Source organism: Portunus trituberculatus, chromosome 27 (assembly GCF_017591435.1).
Source record: "Portunus trituberculatus isolate SZX2019 chromosome 27, ASM1759143v1, whole genome shotgun sequence".
NCBI lineage: Eukaryota > Metazoa > Arthropoda > Malacostraca > Decapoda > Portunidae > Portunus > Portunus trituberculatus.
The window spans coordinates 10,881,807-10,897,216 of NC_059281.1; the positions used below are offsets into that span (position 1 = coordinate 10,881,807).

General features: G+C 39.5%; 1 protein-coding gene across 5 annotated transcripts; it reads right to left on the reverse strand.

Annotated features, from left to right (window-relative positions):
* Positions 1-538: 538 nt before the first annotated feature.
* On the reverse strand, positions 539-11,114 carry LOC123509639. 5 transcript variants are annotated; one of them, XM_045264074.1, is made up of 9 exons: positions 7,622-7,685; positions 6,404-6,576; positions 5,613-5,733; positions 4,426-4,552; positions 4,080-4,227; positions 3,195-3,281; positions 2,578-2,669; positions 1,632-1,753; positions 539-1,489 (listed from the first exon to the last, which is right to left on the reverse strand). In XM_045264074.1, exons 3-9 carry the CDS (start codon positions 5,712-5,714, stop codon positions 1,289-1,291), a joined length of 879 nt encoding a protein of 292 aa, XP_045120009.1. In that variant the 5' UTR covers positions 5,715-5,733; positions 6,404-6,576; positions 7,622-7,685; the 3' UTR covers positions 539-1,288. The 5 variants fall into 5 exon arrangements, 3 of the variants coding, with proteins under 3 accessions (XP_045120009.1, XP_045120010.1, XP_045120011.1); XM_045264075.1 differs by lacking the exon at positions 6,404-6,576 and having other exon boundaries at positions 7,622-7,761; XM_045264076.1 differs by lacking the exons at positions 6,404-6,576; positions 7,622-7,685 and adding an exon at positions 6,069-6,161.
* Positions 11,115-15,410: the final 4,296 nt, after the last annotated feature.

The following is a 15,410-nucleotide window of genomic DNA, read 5'->3' on the forward strand; positions in this document are numbered from 1 at the left end:
TCATTGAAGTTTGTGATGCCCCCTTTATCTCAAACTGTAATGCTCTCTTTCTCTCTCTACCTCGCTTAATCCACGGTATTAGTTCGTTTATCCACTGTGTAATCCAAAAGGCCAAGTTTTTTGTCAACAATTTTTATTGTTGGATCTTCACAAATACAAATGAGGACCTGTTTAAGAAGTCACAAACAGATGGAACTAAAACAATTATTCGTGTACATATAATGAACAATATTGTTCGTCAGACAAAAAAACTTTTGGCTGGAGTTTACCTTAAAAAACTAATTACATATTTTGAAGAATGACAGATCAAGATTAACAAAGGTCACAGAGCTTATATACAATCATGTCTTACTTTCTACTCTTTCATTCAAATTCTTTCATACAAATTGCCATCACATTATCAAAACTTTTTTTTTCTAAACAAGAACCAATTAATATGAAAAGATCCCAATAAGGTCAAGGTATAACCTGAATACTGACATTGTGTTGAGTCTCATGTCAAGGTCATCATATTACTGATACTGAAGTTTATTTCTTTGGGGAATCATCAGTGCCCAATACTGATGGGGTCATCACTCATTGCAAGTGAAGTTCTATCATAGGTGCAAAATTATACAATATCAATTATATTCAGTGCACAAGCTAGAAACTAAAATCCATTCTCCAATGGTATGTAATTACTGATGAAATTACCACTAAGTATAAGGAGAGCTCTAGCTCATAATCTAAGGAAAGTACCTAACGCAACATAGCTTCAAGTGAGGTTTCTGTATTTTTATTTATTTTTTTTATTTATACCATGTGGGCTTTTCACGGGAGTTTATGGGCTAAAGGAGATACTTTTTTGGGGTACCTCCTATCTCAAAGCCCACCCGAGTGAGGAAGCCCAACCTACACTCGGACCGTGGACAGGATTTGAACCCATGCGCTTGGAGACCCCTCGGACCCCAAAGCAAGCATGGTTTCCCTGTCAGTCCTCGTCACTTCATCTTATAAATAAAATGAGGCTTTAATCATGTTTTATATGATTTTAAAACAAGTGAATGTTTTATGACTAACATTAGACTAATAAACTAAATCTAGGAAAATTTATGGCTTCTATTAAGATAAGCCCATATAAAACCCACACCCTATGTCCCTCGTCCCCTTTCAGCAAGGCAATTATGATTGGTGCATTGGTGCATGCATAAAGTTCACTACCATAGATTCTTATCTGCAAGATGTCTAACTTAATTTAAAGTTGAATGACATTTCTGAACTCTGAAAATGTACCTTCCCTTCATGAACACTACATATTCACATTTGCCATGAGATTTGCCAGTTTTTCCTCAATGTCCTTCTTCAAGAAAATCTTTACCTCCTCTTGGTTCGTTAGCTTTTCATTGGAATCTGCCTTCATATTTTCCAGCTTTTTTATTTCAATGAGCTTCTTCTCTAGTTTTCGCTTCTCCTTAATGAAGTTTGTCATCTTTGTCATGTCTTTTGGTCCCTGTAGAGAAAATGTTATTTGATATTTTGAGCACGAACTTTAAGATGTCAATAATAAAGATAGTCTAATTATTACTTAGTTATGACTAACACAAACATCAAAAGGAACTGAAAAACAAGGATTAAACAACAGCATTTCACACCTGATACTTGTCATTATCATTGGGCACTTTCAGGGTAGAAGTGAAGGCTGTGGCTGTATCAGAACTCAAGTCTTTCTGATTTGTTTGGCCAATTATTCTGGTGGATTCAAGCCTTAATCTATCTGTAAGAGAAACAAATATTAATAAGGGATGATAAAGCACTACAGAGGCAAGGAAGAAAAATATTCAAAAGTATATACTAAGCTCACAACTGACAGCACCTGGGTTTGAGTCCCAAGCATGTTGAGGCAAATAGCTGAGCCTCTTAATATTTAGCCCCTGTTCACCTAGCAATAAGTAGGTACAGGATGCAGCCCAAGGGGGATTGTGGTTTCACTGCCACTGTACAAGTATGTGGTGTGTGAATGGTATCAGTCTCATTTGAAGATTGGTCAGTATGAGCTCTCAGCTCTTTCTGTAGGAGAATGGCTAGCTGGGTGACCAAAAGATGACAGAAGACTATATAAAAATCAATTTTATCTATGAATCAGGCTAATATTGCCCTTAAAGACAATTGAGAGATGCTGCCTACATCAAAAATGGATAATTCCTGCTCCTTTAAACACAGATGGGGTACAGTCTTCTTGTTCTAAAATCTTAATATTCTTTTACATGACACAGGGAATAGTAACAAGATAAATGAATGATTGAATGTTGACATGAATCTGAATGGAAATACTGTCAAGACTTTTGATAATTTATTTAGTAACTTTAATACATTAGTCAAAAGAGAATGGTATGGGGCATGCAGCTTATTCAAACCTGTATATTTGTCTTTTAACTATAATATCAAATAATTCATCAGCTAGAAGTCAGAGATAAATAAATGAAATGAAGTGATATAGCTTCTAGATTTGATTAACGGGAAACATACTATCATAAAGAAATGCACAAATCCTCAGTAAAGATGCAATTTGCATAAAAATAACCTTCATTCACTATATACCTTGAGACTTTTGAATGGCCCCACTACTTGCAGATGGACGAGTTATTTCTGGTGCAGAGGTGTTAGTGTCACTCTGAGAGTCACCACCTACCCTGTGGAGGAGGAAAAGTTTACTTTATATCTTCACACTGGCAGCTAAACATGTGATTCAGTACTATTCATTATATAGATAGAATAAGTGCAGATATGTTAAAGCATGGAAGTGAAGTAATAGTAGAGAGACTTTTAAATATATGAACTGGAATGGAGGCATAAAGAACTACAAGAAGGAAAGTAATTGTTGTATCCCTATATGAAAATAAAGGCTGTCACAACATAGGTTATCTAGAGACAAGTTTACTTGTGTACCAAAAAAAAGTCTATGGAAGAATCTTGAGCGAGAATGATGAAAGAGGCTGAAGTGAAAGTCAGTGAGGTATACCAATGAGTCAGGAAAGGAAAAGGTTGCCAAATAGATGTAAAGTTGTCTGCAGCATTCACAAATCTAGAAAAGGCATATGGCAACTATTTTCTTTAAGTAAGCAATTAACAATATTTGAGAGCGAAGAATTATATTGGTAATAATCCTTCCAGTAATTTCACAGAAGTAGCACAACATTTTATAGGTTGATACTAACAATCCATTCTTGAGGCGATTCACTCGTTGAATTTCATTCAGTCTCCAAGCCTTGCGGGCACTCTTACTCATTCCAGCTGGTGTTCTCCTGGAAGTGATAACACACATCATACATTTACACACTTATTGGAAAAGAACTTAATATTTCTTTGTCTGTGATCGAAATCTACAACAATGTAAAAAATGAAGCCCCTAGTGTAAAGGGATAGTCTCATGGACATCACTACTAAGACAGCACAGGTGGCCTCAAATTTCCACAGCAAGGCCTAAGAGTATATAATGATTTATCCCTGATCTTTTATATACCAGACTATTCCTTATCCTATACATACTCAAATCATCAGACCACAGCAGATACAGGCTATTACCTCCTATAAAGTGAAATGAACCCTAACTGGCTCCATACACCACACCCTTCCGATCCACTTGCTGAGACCATGTCATTTTCATGTACTCAACACTGTGCCTCAACATTCACCTCTTATCACACACAATAGTTCTTGCATGCTGTACCATCATTACTCTCTCATTCATTTAATTCACTTCAAGCACTGCCTTCCTCTTAACCTTTCACCATGAACATCTGACCTCATTCACTTCACCAAATTTTCTCTCTTCCATTCACTCCACATGTTCAAACCATCTTCAACACTCACTCCTCTGCCTGTCCCACCAACTCTCTCTAAACACTTTCTTCTTACCTCCTCATTTCTTATTCTGTCCCTTCATGTTATTCCGAACATACTCCACCAGGCTACTTCATAAAAATGCCTTTAATATTTTCCATTCTTAGAAAAGTATCAGATTACATGCAACATAATATTATTATTTCCTAAGAACATATATATGATAAAACTCAAAGGAACAAAAAAGCAGATTTTCATACCTAACAAATTCTTTGTAAAGGCTTTGCTCTTCAGGTGAGTATGATGACTGCACACATTCTGTCTCCCAGTCCTCAGCAATGGCAGTTGTATTCTGCACTAAAACAGACTCAGGCTTCACCTCGGGGGCATTGCTTGTCACACTTGGTTCTGCAGAACATAAAGATCAATATTATCATCCCTTTTACATAAAAAAACCCTATTTTGTTTTAAGTATCAGGGAATTTCAAAGCTGTCCTATCATGAGACATGGTTTCCTGTTACAAACTTGTTAAATACATTAATTGTATCATAGCACTTCCACTGCTACCTGTGATACATTAAAAGGAAAGAAAGAACCAGACTCACTGAAATAGAGTTCTCGCTCGACCAATCCTCTGCTGTCACACTCCAGCAAGTGTGCTTGATACTGATGGCTTGGCACCACATGCACTGCATTGAAGAGGCAAACTTTCATATCTGCATTGGGGAAGTTCTGAAAAGGCAGGACACAGAGAGGGAAGTTAGTAATACAATTTAGAATTTCTCAATCTTTCATGACCAACAAAAGAGTGACTCCACTTCATCTTGATATATCTACTTGTTGCTAGGTTGAAGCAAGCCAGTACAGTACTTATTTAGCAGTGCCTGTATATTACTATGCTGTGGCTGGATGTTCAAAACACTCATGATCATAAAGTATAAAGGTGTGCCACTCTCAATCCTGAGTGTGGATGTAGGACTGGTAGCATCACCCTTCCTAGATTCTATTGTATGATCATCATGCAACATATATTACTTATGTTAGAAGAAATAATGTAATAAATAAATAAATAAATAAATAAATATAAATATATATATATATATATATATATATATATATATATATATATATATATATATATATATATATATATATATATATATATATATATATATATATATATATATATATATATATATATATATATATATATATATATATATATATATATATATATATATATATATATATATATATATATATATATATATATATATATATATATATATATATATATATATATATATATATATATATATATATATATATATATATATATATATATATATATATATATATATATATATATATATATATATATATATATATATATATATATATATATATATATATATATATATATATATATATATATATATATATATATATATATATATATATATATATATATATATATATATATATATATATATATATATATATATATATATATATATATATATATATATATATATATATATATATATATATATATATATATATATATATATATATATATATATATATATATATATATATATATATATATATATATATATATATGATCCTAAATTTCACAGCTTTAAAAAAAAGTTTCAGATACAAATATTGAAATATTTTCCGATTTACTTCAAGTACAATACTAAATTTAGACTTGAAAGGATTATTTTAATCAAAATCTTCCATAGCTTTCTTCTATGGGCAGTTCAATGGTCCTGTAATGCTGCACTACCTTCTTGCATTTGACGATGTGCTTTGCCAGGCGGTGAGGGATGATCTGATGGCTGCTGTTATAAGGGCATGGCACCAGCTTCTCTATTTGGCGGTAGTCCATTGTGGTGATTTCTTTTTGTCTTTGGTAATAAAAAAGGAAAAAAAAAAAAATGAAAATAAATAACAAAAATAAAGAAATAAATCTCTAAGCACACACACACACTAAATCTATACAAGGATAATGGTAAACTGATAAAGCAAATGAGAGAGAGAGAGAGAGAGAGAGAGAGAGAGAGAGAGAGAGAGAGAGAGAGAGGAAGCTTCTGGAGTACGACCATGCTAAAATATATAGCATCCTAAACCCACATGGAGCATGTTTACAGCATCCTTAACCCAAACAAAACTATGGACAACTCAGCAGCCTTCGCCAATATACAGGCAACTACCACAGACACCACAACTGACAGACACTAACCCAGGAACTGATGAGAGAACTAAAGCAAAGGATGCCAAAGCTCAGATACATCAGCTGGTCCATCTAGATGGCTTTACTACACATTTTATAAAGACCTGCCAAAAAAAAAAAAAAAAGAAGTTGCTTTACCTCTAGCATTAATAACAAATAAGTCCCTTGCTGTGAGTAGTATTTCCCTAATATCCTGGGCATTCCACGACACTGCATAGGATATACAGGGACCTGCTGACTTCTCATACAAGCCACCATTACGGGTAAGTGTTCCAAGCCTGCTTAATGACACTGATATGTATACCAACACTGCCAAATCACCGGTACTCAATATACATACTCACACTGCCAAACAACTGGTAATCTCAACAGACTCCTGCCCTCTGTCTCCCCCGCTGACCGGTGCCTTAAGCTTCCGTGTATATCCTTCCTCGGCTACCGTCTGGCGTGGCGCTAGGCGAGGTGCGCGTCACGTCTGCGTTGAATGAGTTTCGAACCTTCACACATTGGTGATACCCTGATTCGTTGAGGTAAAATTATTCCCATGTATATTTACGCTGCAGTGTCAAGATGTAAAGAAATATAGCATGAACTATTAGATAATTTTATTTGTCGTTACTATCCTTACTGCAGCACCACGTGTGACCGTGTGTCTTAAATATTATTATTGTTCTTCAATGTTACCATACTTTACGCCAACTCCAGTTAGATTATAAACTGCAATCTCACACACATACATAAATAATCATGCACACATGTGAACTCATGGTGTAAACATTTATATAGTATGAGAAAGAAGATGGTGCAAGTGAAGGATCGCTAATCGCCATATTGCTGGGTTGCAGTGGTCGTGGAATCCTTGAACATACAACCTTTAGACACAGAATCCACACCGATCCTTCACCAGCAAGGTTTGTTCATGCCCTCCTTCCGCAGTAAATCTCTCATAAATTGTTCAGCAGTGTTAACAATAAATAACATCTGTAGTTTCAAAAGTATGAGTCCATAACTGAGTGACTCCCGCAAGGTAGACGAAAACAAAACCTATTTGTTCCAATTTTGTTGAACGACATATGTGGTCTTACCCTTCAGACTTTAACTTTCTTACTTGTCTTACCTTCAGTAACCAACCCCTGCCTCACCTATAATGTGTTGACCCGAACACACACACACACACACACACACACACACTCTCTCTCTCTCTCTCTCTCTCTCTCCAATAACACATCACAAGATAAATCTGTCAAAAACATCCTTCCTAAATGTTTCGGTGTCTTATCTCAAGTCAATTACGTTTCAAAGTCACGATGATTAGCGTTTTTAAGGGTGTGAACATAATTGTAGTGATGCATGCATAGTTTAACAATAGTTTAGCATCAGACGGGGGGAAATAGAGAGAGAAAACAGCTATATCGCCATTTCTAAATGTAGCCTATGAAAACAGTCAGAGAGCGAGGTGTTAAGAATACAGAGAGTATAGGCTACATATTTAAAAACCGTCCTCCATGCGCACTGGGACTGGGGTCTAACATACACACAGTACAGTCTATCTGTGTTCCCACCTGCCACAAAATGCTCGCAGATCCACGGACAGGGTGAGGACGTGAGATATGGTAGCCTCCTTGCCCGACAGATAAGACTAAATGCAGACGATGTATGAAAAACCCTCATCGATAAACTATCTGGTCGTAGTGATCTGATAGTGTGCAGATGTTAAGGACTGATAAACTCGTGTTGGTTATAATTATACGGTCAAGAACAAGTCAAACAACGGCTCGTACTCTGAAACGCTTTACTGTCTCACCATCACCACTTTTCCAAAGGCTCTAGTTAAAGATACTCGTGTTTTCAGGGATATTTTTACGTTTCTGGTGATGGATTGGCAAGATTTCTAGTTTATTATAAGGAGAAACTGTCTTGAAAACCCGGCTATAGTTGTCTCTGTGGCCTTGGTGGTGAGAGAGCAAGGGATTCTGAATACGGGCGAACGTCCTACCATCATTTCTTGTGGTTTCAGTGTCTCCTTTCAATATCAAGTCCTCTGATCGGTTGACCTGGCATCTGATGTACTATTCCAAGACTTATGAATAAAGGAAAACGCAAAGTACATCATACAGAGGTGAATACGAAAGTTTTCTCGCGGCTTTTAATCCCTTCAATACTGAGAAGCATTTTTAATATGATTTTTGGGTAAGATGAAACAATTCTATTTGCATTAGTAAGAGTCTATGGACGTCTTTATTAATGTAATCTTAACCTAAGTTTCTGAAGCTATAAAATCGCTAACTCGTCATGGCACTGAAAGGGTTAAGCAAGACTATTTATCGATGTCCTTTTTTTCTATCACTATTGATCTTATAAGGATAATTAACTTTTATGACAGAGGTTATTATACAGAGTTTGGGGCAGTAGGGTTATACATTCAGCACACCGTTCCGATATGCTTCAGTTATTAAATCCGTCACACGAGTTGTCATCTCAGGGTTTTTCATAGATGACAGCTCTTCGAAGTAAAATTTCCAGTCTTTCTTTATGCTCAAGTATCCCATCTTAACCAGTAACGAATTTGGCAAGGACATCATCGCCTTGGCAGACTTCACTTTCAGCCAGGAGATGAAGCCCGTGCTGAGGCTGCCTTGGCTTAATTTTTTCCCGGACGCTGAAAGTGTCACCATGTTGACAAGGATACCCATAACCAAACCTATCACGGCTAACTTCTGGTATTCCTGCAGGAAGTCCTCGAATCTCCAGTGTAGCAAGGGTGCACCCATGTTGGCGGCAGCGGAGGTGAAGGTGTCGTAATAAAGCTTCTGCACGTCCCTCAGGTGGTCCCGTCTTAGATCCTGGTGCGTGGATGTGTGGATGACGTAAAGAAGGTCTATAATGGGGTTTCGCCACCCAACGTTCCCCCAGTCGATCATTGCGAAATCTTCCACGACGCCTTCTTCGTCATATTTAAACATGAAGTTGTTGGTCCAGTAGTCCCCATGGCACAAACATACGATTGATTCCTTCCCGGTGACAGTTAGAATGTCTACTATTTTACTGACAAGTTTATCTTTGTTGGAGGTGAGGGTCTTTAGCACACCTGGGAACTCCTCCTCCCGATCCTTTAAAAAGTTCTCCATAATACCCTCTAAGATCACCCGAACAAACGTTCCAATCAAACTGTTCATGAGTGGAGGTGTTACGAAGCGTGGGTATTTAGCCAGGAAATTGTGGTTGCGGTTGAAGGCGTAGGAGACAGCGTGGAGATGGGCCAAGTGCCGTACTGCTGTCTCGAGCTGCAAAACACTCAAACCACGTCGTTTATCCCCGACTTTGAACCTGTGGAAGAGGCAAACATGTAAAGAGTACGTGGGTGTAATATTAGCAGGCGTGGCTGTCTGTATAGTTTTAGTATTGCAAGAAATGTCTTTGTATGTATCGTTAGTTTGTGCTGTCATGGCAGTATACAGTGCATGCTGACATTGCTGGCTAGAGGACTCTGTTCATGTTCCCATCCACTCCAGTACTGAAGACAGCACGTGCAACACATACCTGGCCTCCGTGAAGTCCTGCATCATCAATAAGTATTCGCTACCTTCGCACACGCCGTACACGTAGTCAGGCGCGTTAATGTGATACTTGCCACCACCTCGCTCTTCCTGGAAAGCGTTTAAGGTTGGCACGACTTCGGAAAGAGTAATTAACTCCCTCTGCGGTGCCCCGAACTCTTTTGCTACTGTATGCTCGAACTCGCTGCCGGTGAGAAACTTGGCAATGAAGCTGTAGTGGGCGGGCGAAGGTGTGCCTCCCGCTGGCGTCACCTGGCCCTCAGCCACGATCCTCATCACGTCGCTACTGAAGTTTTCACCCTTCGGACAGCCTGAAGCAAACATTTCTTTGAACACACACACACACACACGCACACACACACACCGCATAGTGTAGTGGTTAGCACGCTCGGCTCACAACCGAGAGGGTCCGGGTTCGAGTCCCGGGAAGCGGCGAGGCAAATAAGCAAGCCTCTTAATGTGTAGTCCCTGTTCACCTATTAGCAAGTAGGCACGGGATGTAACTCGAGGGGTTGTGGCCTCGCTTTCTCGGTGTGTGGAGTGTGTTGTGGTCTCAATCCTACCCGAAGATCGGTCTATGAGCTTTGAGCTCGATCCGTAATGGTGAGGGCTGGCAGCAGACGACCGAGGTGCTTTATTTTCCTGATGAATAATCAACATTAGAGGGGGAGAGGTTTGGGTACGGAATTGAGCTGAGCTGTAATGATGGTATACAAACTGCTGATTACCGACCTGGATTGACCTCGAAGGAGTTCACCTTCACAGTTGACCTGGGCCTAGTTTTGGACTCATACTGACACAAGACAGCTTCCAGCCACTCCTTGGTGACCTCAGATGCTGTCCTGGGGTTCTTCGAGGTCTTGGAGGACTCCATGGTCTGAAAAGAAAATCCACAACTTTCCTCAGCCTTTATAGTTGCCGTTCACCTTCGTGTCAATTCCAAATACTCAAAATTACATATAGTAATTTCGTAATTACAAATATAACGGTATCGAAAACTGATGAATGGTAGTAATCACTAACAAAAAAACACGCTGTTGTTTTCTTTAGATCTATCACTGTGCACCGCCGAAGAGGTGATATGAGATAGTGTGTAGGGCGGGACTGGGAAGAGCAAAGTGATGAGAATATGAAGGTCGCGTCAGATAGAGGCTGCCATACTCTGCAACCCATTCAAGTATGGGCGCCAAGTGTTGTGAGGCTGCGGCCTAAGAGAAGGTTGACCACAGGGTTACATGAGATTCGGCCAGAGGAAGAGAACTATGAAGTGTGATCACATTAGATTAGTGGGAACGCCACTGTTCCAGCCCATGCACTCACTATACCATTCTGCTCCTATGGAAGGTTTATGCAGTAGGATAAAGAAGCAGTGCTGTCGTAAGGACATTCTTTGTAAGACAAGGTATTTTCACCTTTTGCTGTGAAGGAAGAAATAAAATAAGATGCTGCTCAATGAGCAGCTTCAGGACACAACGCTTTGGTAACACCTTTCAGTACTGAATCTACTGATAGCACTGTAATGCTTATCAACAGTACCTTACGAGTTACAACGCACGATGACACAGTATTATGGTGGCGGTGACACAACTTAAGCCTCCTTGGCGCGCCGTGATGGGCTTTGGCGCGACCTTCGGCACTCTTGGTCTTCCTCTCCGCTCTTACTGGTGTACTGGGGGTTCGCGGTGCAATCTGGCATTTTATATCATAAGTGTTGATATCTGTAGCTTTGTACAGCGCCGTGTTTACCAATTTAAGTTTTCACTTAGGCAACACCTCACTAGTTACACCTGTTCCAGCTTATAAGTTATAACTGCGAGTCATGTTGATTGCTAATGCTGATAATGATAATTTCTACTTACACTATGTACACATACTCAAGCACTCACTCACTCACTCACTCACTCATTCACTCACTTTCAGAACTGCAATTAGAGGTTATCGTATAACAATGAATTATTCCATGATTGACTAACTCTCTCTCTCTCTCTCTCTCTCTCTCTCTCTCTCTCTCTCTCTCTCTCTCTCTCTCTCTCTCTCTCTCTCTCTCTCTCTCACACACACACACACACACACACACACACACACACACACACACACACACACACACACACACACACACAGGTGTATCACGTGACCTAATTAGTATGAGCAAGGTGACCTGCCGCGGAGCGTGTCAGTGGCGTGTTCCCTTTGGTTGAGTATCATGTTAATGGTAAAGAGTGACACACTTTTCCTGCCGCACTATCATGTTATTGCGAACTATTGGAATGTTTCCTCTCCCCTGAGCAGCAGCAGCATCAGCAGCAGCAGCAGCAGCAGCAGCAGCGGCATGTTCCTGCCAAGTTAGCAAACCAATGTAAAAGTTGCTTCATTTTATGCACCGCGGCATGTATCGAGCAGACAGTTGTGTGTTTTCTTGTTTGCAGCGAAATCTAGCCTTGAAATGAAAGGTGCATGTCAGGTTGATTGCGGCATTTTGTGTTGGCAACGTTGCTGCTTCGATTCATGTAGCAATACTTCTCTAATCGCTCACCTCAAACTACTTGTCTCCTAATATATGAAAGGGAAATTCCTAGACACCCAATGGCTTTACAAAACTCAAAGTGAATCTGGGTCTTGTCTCTCAGTGGTGTCTCGTGTTGACATCTTACTACACTCATCATTGTAACTTCATATTTATAGTACAAAAGTTAACAACCATTATTTTATCTCTCATTTCCCTCTTTCATTCTTCCCTCCCTCCATTCTTCCTCCTCCTTCCAGCTTTTTCATTCTTTCTTATCTCTCCTTCATTCTCCTTCCATGTTCCTCTCATTTCCCTCCTCTTTCCTCTTTTCTTTCCTTCCGTCCTCTCTCACCTCTCCTTTCCTCTCTGGTTCCTCCCTCCTCTCCTTGTTTCCTCCCTCCTCCTTCTTACTTACTCTCCAGAAATTGTAACTTAGCGTAAAAGAGGAGGAGGAGGAGTAAGAAGAGGAGGAGGAGGAGAAGGAGGAGGAGGAGGAGGACTAAATTCATGAGGAAGAGAACGGAAGAAAAATCTCAAAGCGTTTCTTAGTATGTGTGTCTTTCCTCCTCCTCCTCCTCCTCCTCCTCCTCCTCTTCCTCCTCCTCCTCATCTCCCTTCTTTCCTTCCCTCTTGCTTTAATTTTGTTATTCCCTTTTTTTCTCTTGCTCTGTCTGTCTGTCTGTCTGTCTGTCTGTCTGTCTGTCTGTCTGTCTGTCTGTCTGTCTGTCTGTCTGTCTGTCTCTCTCTCTCTCTCTCTCTCTCTCTCTCTCTCTCTCTCTCAAATCTCTCTCTCATCTCCTTTCTCCTTCATTCTTGATATTTTTTCCCTCCTCCTCCTCCTCCTCCTCCTCCTCCTCTGGTCATTACTTGGTGGGAAGTAAAGAAGGAGGAAGAAGACTTAAAGTGAGAGGAGAGTGGGATAAGAGAGAGAGAGAGAGAGAGAGAGAGAGAGAGAGAGAGAGAGAGAGAGAGAGAGAGAGCTATCTGAAAAAGAGTCTGCAAAGTAGTAGTTGGTTATCATAAAGCAAATTAAGGTAACACACACACACACACACAGACTGGTTGGTGGGCGGAGTTGAGTTATATACGTGGAAATCAATCATTTAGCTCATTAATTATCAATAACTATCCATTAATGATGTTTCGTGTGCGGGTGTTATGTAATGGGCGGCTTGTGTTGTTGTTGTTGTTAGTGGTGGTGGATGTGTTTGTGTTGTTATAAGTAATTTTTTATTTTCTTCTTCTTCTTCTTCGTGTTACTCATCATTGTCCTCATTTCTCGACTGAACCTCTCTCATTCTCTTCCTCCTCCCACGCTCCTTCATTGACCTCTTTCCTTCCTCCTCCTCCTCGTCCTCGTCCTCTTTTCTCTGTTTTCGTTTTCCATGTTCTAATTTTCTCTTTTCCTCATTTTTTTTCTGGTTTCATATATTACATGTTTTAGTTTTATCGTTCGTGTGTGTGTGTGTTTCACTGTTTGATCTGCTGCAGTCTCTGACGAGACAGCCAGACGTTACCCTACGGAACGAGCTCAGAGCTCATTATTTCCGATCTTCGGATAGGCCTGAGACCAGGCACACACCACACACCGGGACAACAAGGTCACAACTCCTTGATTTACATCCCGTACCTACTCACTGCTAGGTGAACAGGGGCTACATGTGAAATATCTCCACCCGGCCGGGGAATCGAACCCTGGTCCTCTGGCTTGTGAAGCCAGCGCTCTAACCACTGAGCTACCGTGTGTGTGTGTGTGTGTGTGTGTGTGTGTGTGTGTGTGTGTGTGTGTGTGTGTGTTTTCTTTCTATCTCCTTTGTTTATTTTGTTGTTTTGTCTAGGAAATGAGGACAAACAAAAATATACACTAGTTTACATTTCACCCCTACTAAACACACATCGTTTTCTTTTTCCCCTCCTCATTTTCTGTTGTATGCTTCTGTTGTATGTCCTATTTACGTTTTCTCTCACGTTTTCACTTTACCTGGGCTCGTGATGACATTTCTGACGGTAAAGGTGCGAAAAATACTTGCACATTTTCACAAGCTGGTAGAGTTCACGCCGTCACTCCCGCCACATGTGTCCTCATTGGTGGCAAACATATCTAGGGAGAGTGGTCGGTCAGATTGATAAGTAAAGGGGATACTACTGAAGATCACAGGACGAATTAAAGGTACAGATAATGCGGTTTCTTCTTCCTCTTATCCATATTATGTCCAGTTTTCTAATACAAGAGTTAACTAGTACTCTCAATCATTCATTCATCCTTTCTCTGGTAAACTCTGGAACTCCCTGCCTGCTTCTGTATCTCCATCTCTCGAATGCAACAGTTAACCAGTATTCTCAATCATTCATCCCTTTCTCTGGTAAACTCTGGAACTCCCTGCCTGCTTCTGTATCTCCATCTTCTTACGATTTGATTTCTTTTAAAAGGGAGGTTTCAAGACATTTGTCCCTGTCTTTCGGATGAATTCTTTCCAAATTTTTAGGGAACTTGCATTTGAAGTGGGCCGTTTTTTCATTTTTTCGTTGGCCTTTGCTAGTTTCCCTCTTGCATAAAAGATAAATAAAAAAGTAAAAATTTATTCTGTATTCATGGCTGGTACGTCTTTTGTTTTAGTCTCTCTCTCTCTCTCTCTCTCTCTCTCTCTCTCTCTCTCTCTCTCTCTCTCTCTCTCTCTCTCTCTCTCTCTCTCTCTCTCTCTCTCTCTCATGAATGGTACGTCTTTTGTTTTTAGTGTTTTTGTCTCTCTCTCTCTCTTTCTCTCTCTCTCTCTGGTGATCTATATATAGCACGTCCTTTCATCTATTATTCCAGTCATGCCTGTTGTGTTTGCCTTACTATTACTGCTGTTGCTATTGTTACCTCTTGCCATTACCAGTGTTCCCAGCTTCCCTTCCCTCTTATTGGTACACTCTTGAACTCTGCATCTGATTCTGTCTTTCCTGCTGCCGATGACTCTTAAGACACACATATCCTCGTAATTTTTTAAGCTTATATTTTGAGACGCATTTTTTTATTGGGTTTATTTTATTTATTTATCTATTTTTATATCGTGTTGTTGTTGCCCTTGTCAGAATTCATGTAATTTGTATAGTGTTATTTTTTATTGTCGTCTGCATGTCCGTGTTTGTTATGTGCTGATTATCTGTTTTTCTTTGTTTCCAGGCTGTTCTGTGTTGGTGAGTACCCCTTTTCGCCTCTGAGAGAGAGAAGAAGAGGGAGAGAAGTGTGTCATTAACTCTTTCAGTAGTGGGACGCTTTTATTTTTTTTTACCATGAGTTTTGGG

Bases quoted from the DNA above. Each gene is read 5' to 3' on its own strand.
- LOC123509639 (XM_045264075.1), bottom strand. From the start codon at position 5,714: ATGGACTACCGCCAAATAGAGAAGCTGGTGCCATGCCCTTATAACAGC. The intron at 4,553-5,612 runs GTAGTGCAGCAT...CTGCCTTTTCAG, and splicing joins ACATCGTCAAATGCAAGAAG to AACTTCCCCAATGCAGATAT. The intron at 2,670-3,194 runs GTTAGTATCAAC...CCTCCTCCACAG, and splicing joins AATCGCCTCAAGAATGGATT to GGTAGGTGGTGACTCTCAGA.